The 6,447-nt window shown below is 42.7% G+C and overlaps 1 protein-coding gene across 1 annotated transcript; it reads right to left on the reverse strand.

The window, feature by feature from the left end:
* Nucleotides 1-812: 812 nt before the first annotated feature.
* LOC149673397 (uncharacterized) lies at nt 813-1,772 on the reverse strand. The gene has a single exon (XM_089840083.1). It carries the CDS (start codon nt 1,770-1,772, stop codon nt 813-815), a length of 960 nt encoding a protein of 319 aa, XP_089696209.1.
* Nucleotides 1,773-6,447: the final 4,675 nt, after the last annotated feature.

The following is a 6,447-nucleotide window of genomic DNA, read 5'->3' on the forward strand; positions in this document are numbered from 1 at the left end:
ATTCATTACGTCGATTTTGGAAGACCCGTGAAATCTTGCGGCTCCGTTAGAGAGCCTGAAAGCTGCGAGTTCTTTTGCAAGTTTTATCTACTCTATTTGAAAGAAACTTAAAATTATTTTCGAAGCAGGGCGAACCACTCGCCATCACACGAGCCATTTTGAACCAGCGTGATCAGCGCGTTATTGTCATGGCTCCCGAATTTGCCTCAATGCTTCTAGAATGGGTACCGCGTAATTTCAACGGTCTCAGGCATCTATGCTGGGCGACAAATTTTCTCAAATTATACCTCGGAGATGATTTACCCTTTTTCAAAATCGCATTCGGCGAGTATTTAAACCAAAAAACGCACGATGAAAATAACGTTATTGTTTACCCAAATTTGAATCGAGTTACGGCGTATTTATAGCTGCCAATTATCAACGCGTTTCGCGTTACGGTCACTCCGACCTATTTCTGGCAAGCCCTTAAATTTGCGGAACTTGACTTGAATGTTGAAAAGGTTGAACGTGTACGACAAAGAAAACAAGTAACCGACTCAACTTTAAATTTAACTAAGTAAAACCATTTATTTAAAATTAGTCACTAATCATCGTATGTGAATATAACAATGTCAAACCAAAAAAGAACCCGTTTACAATCAACTTTCAGGTATTATATAGAGGAATAAAAAATAATTTTAGCACACACATGTTTTTTCATAGTCCCAATAGTTAAATAATAAATTAAAACTTCCAAGATATTTTTTATTCGCCTACTATACGGTCGACGAAATTGATCTACTGAACATCCCGCCTCCCTTGAACGACTAGCTTCAACTATGCAACGGAAGATGACATAGATTTACAATCGGTCGTTTGATTTCCTTGTCCATTGTCTTTACTGTTACCACGCGAACGTGACCATCAGTCCCAGGATGCAATACTGTTATGCGGCCCATCCTCCATTTTGTGGGGGGCATGTTCTCGTCCTTTAGTAATACCAAGTCACCGACCTTCAAATTTGGTTTTGGTAGGGCCCACTTTGGGCGTTGTTGTAGTCGGGATAAATATTCATTACTCCATCGCTTCCAGAAGTGTTGAACAAGTTTCTGGCTCAACTCCCAATGGGATACGCGGTTGAGTTTTTGTGAGGTTAAGTCTGGTTCAGGTATGGCAGTTATCGGGCATCCAATTAAGAAATGTCCTGGAGTTAAAGCCGACAAGTCTTTCGGGTCTGAACTCATGGATGTCAGGGGTCTTGAGTTAAGACAGGCTTCAACCTGGCATAATAGCGTCTGCAATTCTTCGCATATCAATGTTGTGTTGCCGATGACTCGCTTCAGATGAAATTTAACAGATTTCACTCCGGCTTCCCATAAACCACCAAAATGTGGCGCTGCAGGCGGATTGAAATGCCAATTGATGCCTTCTTCGGCTGTCCATTGTGTGATTTCAGAGCTATTTGAATTCGATGAGATAAATCTGATAAAGTCTTTGAGTTCTCGGTCGGCTCCCACGAAGTTTGTGCCACAGTCGCTGTAAATATTTGAGCATCTTCCACGTCGTGAGACGAATCGTTTTAACGCCGCCAGAAAAGCTCCCGTTGACAAATCGCTCACCAACTCTAGATGTATGGCACGTGTAGTAAAACAGGCAAACAGCGCTATGTAGGCTTTGAATGTTTTCTGACTACGACCCTTTAGAACTCGAAGTACAAGAGGACCGGCATAATCAACCCCGCAATTTAGAAACGCTCGTGCTGGATTGACTCTGGGCTCTGGTAACTGTCCCATTAACTGCTTTGCAGCGGTAGTTTGTTGTCGGATACACCTTACGCATCTTCTGACGTGGAAACGAATTGCGTCTCGTATGCCCAGGATCCAAAATCGTCATTGAATCACGGCGGTCAAGAGTTGTGCACCTCCATGCAAATGCTTGATATGTTCGTGGTTAATTATCAGGTCCGTTAGTTTATGTCTTCGTGGAAGTAACATCGGGTGGACCTTATCTGGCGATATGCGTGCGTGTTGAAGCTCCCTCCAACACGAATTATACCCATTTCATCTAAGAACGGGTGTAGTGGTAATAGTTTGCTTTTGGGAGGAGGCTGCCTTAGCCGATCGAAGTCTTCGGCGAAGCTTTCAAGTTGCGCTCGTCGGATCCAATGCAGTAGTGCTGTTTCAAGTTCATCTGGAGTGAAAGGACCGATTTTTCTTTGATCCTTAGGTCTTCTTGAGTTAAAAAGTTTTAAAAGACGAGTAGTTGTTTAGCATGGAGTTGCCCAATTGACATGGTGCTGAGACTAGTGTGACTAGTTTTTCTTCGACACGACATTCTTCTGGTTCCGTTACGTGATGTGAACTTTCTTCAGGTTTGAAAGACGGCAACCATGAAGGTCCATGCCACCATAACGGATGTTGACCCATCTCATTTGCCAGAAGTCCTCGTGATGCACAGTCTGCTGGATTTGTTTCACCTGAAACATGGTGCCATTGAACGTTAGGCAGTGCTTCTTGCACTTCGGCGACTCTATTGGCCACGAATGTTTTCCAACGTTGAGGAGGCGACGTGACCCAGGCCAGGACAATTGTAGAATCTGTCCAGCAGTGAATATTTGAAACAGGTTTTTTGATTGAAGTTCGATATAAAGTAGCCGTTTCGCGCCGACTTCTCGGGCGTTCTGAGCGGGAGTTTGGCCGGTGGCCATTGTTCGCCACGCGGTTAGGGTTAGGTAGGTCCTCCACGTTGTATACATGAGTCGCGTTACGCGTAGGAGTACTTTGTGGACGATCCCCTATGCCGTTATATAGATGTTGTTGCATTTGTCTTTGCAACTCCATCATTTGCTTCATGCTCTCAGCCAGTGTTTTAACCTGACCTTCTAACGATTCCTCCTCATATTGGTCGGCCATCGTTGGGATTTAATTATTAATTTATACTAGGGTTTAAAGCTAGTCTTTCCTTTGGGTTTTAGGAGATATGGATTCTGGCCTACTCGATCACAATACTATAAAGTTTTACAGCAGAAATAGTATTTTAAAAATTATCTAGCGCTAACTTAACCTCTGAATATGTAACAAATGCACTTAATATTTATAAATGTAAATTTGGGTACTTAAGTAAATTTCTTCAGATTCCAGTAGTCTTGAGTTATCCGGATTAATAGTTCAAAAGTTCGTTTTAACGAGAAAAGGTTGATCTTCACTTCACTGGATGAACTTCAGGAAGGGCTTGAAGGCTTCTTTTGTCTTTTGTGTATTGTTCGTCGGATAGTTGCCTTGCCTGGTTCGTTTACGGGATGCGGTCCACGAGGATATTAGGTACAAAACGCTGATCTTCTTGGGGTTAATTCGTCAGGATTGCTGGATTTCCAAGGATGGTTTTTGTCCGTTTTTCGTCTCGATGGTGGCTCGTTCGTAGTTTTGAATTCGGTTAAGCGGCGATAATTTTTTTTAACTATGATTAATTGGGTTCATGGGCAAGCTTTCCTACTGAATCATCAAAAAGCTTAGCCCGGCGCCTCCACCAATTTTGTAGCGCGGGATTGCTAGGCCTTTATTGTTAGGGACGTTTTAGGCCTGTTGCGCACAAAATAATTGTTCTCTCCAGATAACATTAAATAAAAATTGGAAGTTTATTTACATAAAGAAAAACTACGAGATACATCTTCGCGACCTCTCGGTTCCGTGGTCAGAAGTGATCTACCTTTCCTCGGCTCTCTCTTTTGGGGGCTCTAGAAAGGCACGTTTACGTTGAAACGTGGAGCCAATCCCCTACTGGGGTTTATTTACAAAACCCAAAAAAATACTCTTCGCTCTCCTTTGGGTTTATTTTATAAACCCAAAAACTGGCGTTACACTTCTTTGAAATCTTTTTCCAAAACATCTGTGGCCTCGTCGCGCCAAGGATAGAACAAGACAATTTGCTCTCTGTAGAAATCCAATGTATCTTTCTCGATACTGTAATTCCTGTATCGGAGAACTTTTGCCTGTGTACGTTTGCGTACAAACCCATGGCCATGTTTCAAAGCGATCCAAACCGAAGCTACATTAGATTCGGGCTCGCTATCATGTCGTTCATCCTCGTTTAGACTTGAAACTTGCCGACCTCAATTCATATCAAGCTGAAAATTCAGCCAAACAGACTGATTCCATATCATCTGGCCTTAATGGGTAACGATCAATTAGGCCTTCCGAAAAAATATCTGTACTATCTTCTGGCAAATCATCAAGCTGACTCTTTAGCTTGAGAATATGAACTCGTTTCTCTGGTATATTTGTGTTGATAAAGATGGTAGCTCTACTAGACTTAGACACGGTTATCCGCAGGCATAAGTACGCCGCTTCTTGGGCGGAAATTTCATGACCAGTGAGAAACTTGTTGACGATAACTTTAAGCCTTTCTTTAACAGTAGAGCCCGCCTGCCTAGCGGCTCTCATAGCTTCCATAAGTAATTGGGAAATACCACGCTGTGATTTTCCAATGTAAGCGATGACGTACATAATGCACGCGTAAGCATCGAGAACAAATTGAATGTCCATATTGGCTCTCCATAATCTAAGAATGTCTTTGTTGTAGGCGTTCACTCTTACTTCCAAAGGAGATCTCTTCAGGAGAATGGTTTTTCTCTTAAGATTGAACGTAACGCAATCAATATAGACCCGTTCCGTCATTTGAAGAGGCCGCAAAAACTCTTCAAATGTTTTAGGAGAATTTTCAGTCGTCAGAAGCGCTATAGCTTTTTCCACTTTCTTATATTCCAATGCGATATATTCACCGTATTCCTCTGTCCAATTTCTTAAAACAGGATCGTGTACATATGTTCTCGGCATTGGAGGCCAAGGAATTCCAAAACGACAAATCGTTTCTTCTCCCCGTTTCACCTTGCACGTTCTTGTGTGTATGTGCGTTCGAAGAGGAATCAGGTTAACCAAATCTTCATTTTCTGATTTGGCGCAAGAAATGAAGCGCTCAACAAAAGTCTCGACTTCTTCAGTGTTTGAACCATCCGGTTTTAATTTTGGAGCGCCGGAAACCCAAATTACACTGTGCACATGAGGCGACCCACGATGTTGAAACTCAACTCGATAATAATAGTCCACCACTAGCCCCAGAGGTCCAACCTTGCTCCTGAGGTACTTTAATAATGCTTGAAATCTGTAATCAAAATATCTCGCGCATGTAATAGGGTCCCTCCTGAATCAACTTGCCTTTATCTTTGAAAGCCATAGCTTCAATGTCTTGGTTATTCGTTATCCTTTTGAAAGCAGTTACCAACCACGCATTTAATAACTCAGGCCATCGGGTTTCGGCCGCGCTTACAGTCAGGAAAAACGTAGGAATTCCGAGTTGTCTCACCATGGCCAAAAGGTCCCTCGATTTTCGTGTGCCAAAATGCGGGGGAGTTGCGAAGGCGCTCCAGTATTCTGAAACCATCGTCATGGTGAAGTAGCGATTCAATTCCACCTTCCAACCTCAGTGTCCCCGCTGTTAGTCCACGCCCGTCAGCAGATTTAGTTTTGCGTAAACAAATTTGAATTGCTTGACTGACTTTCATAGTCTCAATCTTTAACCATTTAAAAAATAGACTGGTGACGTCACTAGCGCAACTTCTGTCTGAAGACAGGAATTCCCATTTTACAATATCTTGATAGCTGCATTTGACCCTAATATCCCTTTTCTGCCCTCCATAAATTCGAGGAAAGGACAGTTCTTCACAATCTTCATCGTATAGCAAAGACACGGGACGGCTATCTTCTCCTGGTGCAAAGGTTATCGTGATATTAGTGTCCAATAAATCATCAGCTGATAATAGCAACGAATCTCCGGCTCCACAATTGACGCTTTCTTCTTCCTTTTCCTCAACCCATTCTTCGTCACTATCAATTTCCTGCACATTGACACTCTTGCCCTCTTGCCCATCACCTTCGATTGAGGGAGTCTCGTTCACTTGTGCGGCTTCACTTTGAGCAATATTTCTGTCGTTTTCGTTTACGACGAAATCAACCGTTTCTTGCACCAACGTGTTCATGAGGTCCTCCGAAAGAGTGATGGAATGTTTCTTATAAAGAGGTGATTGCATCAAAGCCTTAAGCGCGGCTAAAATAAGCTTAGGGCGCACTGTTTCAAACAAAAATGGGTTATTATACTGCATGCGACGCATTAATTTCACTTGTAATGTATGCGTGTTGTCAGGCAACCTTGGTAAAACGGACCAGGACGTGTCCACGTTACAAGGAACATTAACAACGGTGCCCTTTAACCCTTTTTGCGAATCACAGCCAAGAGATCGTATTTGAATGAAGGGAATTCTAGAGCTAACAAGCCGTTGCTCGAGATTAGATAACCCTGTGATAGTCTCATTTACGACAGGAAAAAAAAAGCCATTAACGGGGCTGTATTTCGGAACCAACCCTTCAGATGACAAGGCATGCATTACTCCACTAAGGGAGTAAAAACACTGCCAAT

This window comes from Phalangium opilio, unplaced genomic scaffold, assembly GCF_054372755.1.
Source record: "Phalangium opilio isolate 3A_F unplaced genomic scaffold, DU_Popi_V2 ptg000052l_1, whole genome shotgun sequence".
Classification (NCBI taxonomy): domain Eukaryota; kingdom Metazoa; phylum Arthropoda; class Arachnida; order Opiliones; family Phalangiidae; genus Phalangium; species Phalangium opilio.

What these genes read in the sequence shown, in the direction of transcription:
- LOC149673397 (XM_089840083.1), bottom strand. Translation starts at nt 1,772, where the DNA reads ATGGGACAGTTACCAGAGCCCAGAGTCAATCCAGCACGAGCGTTTCTA.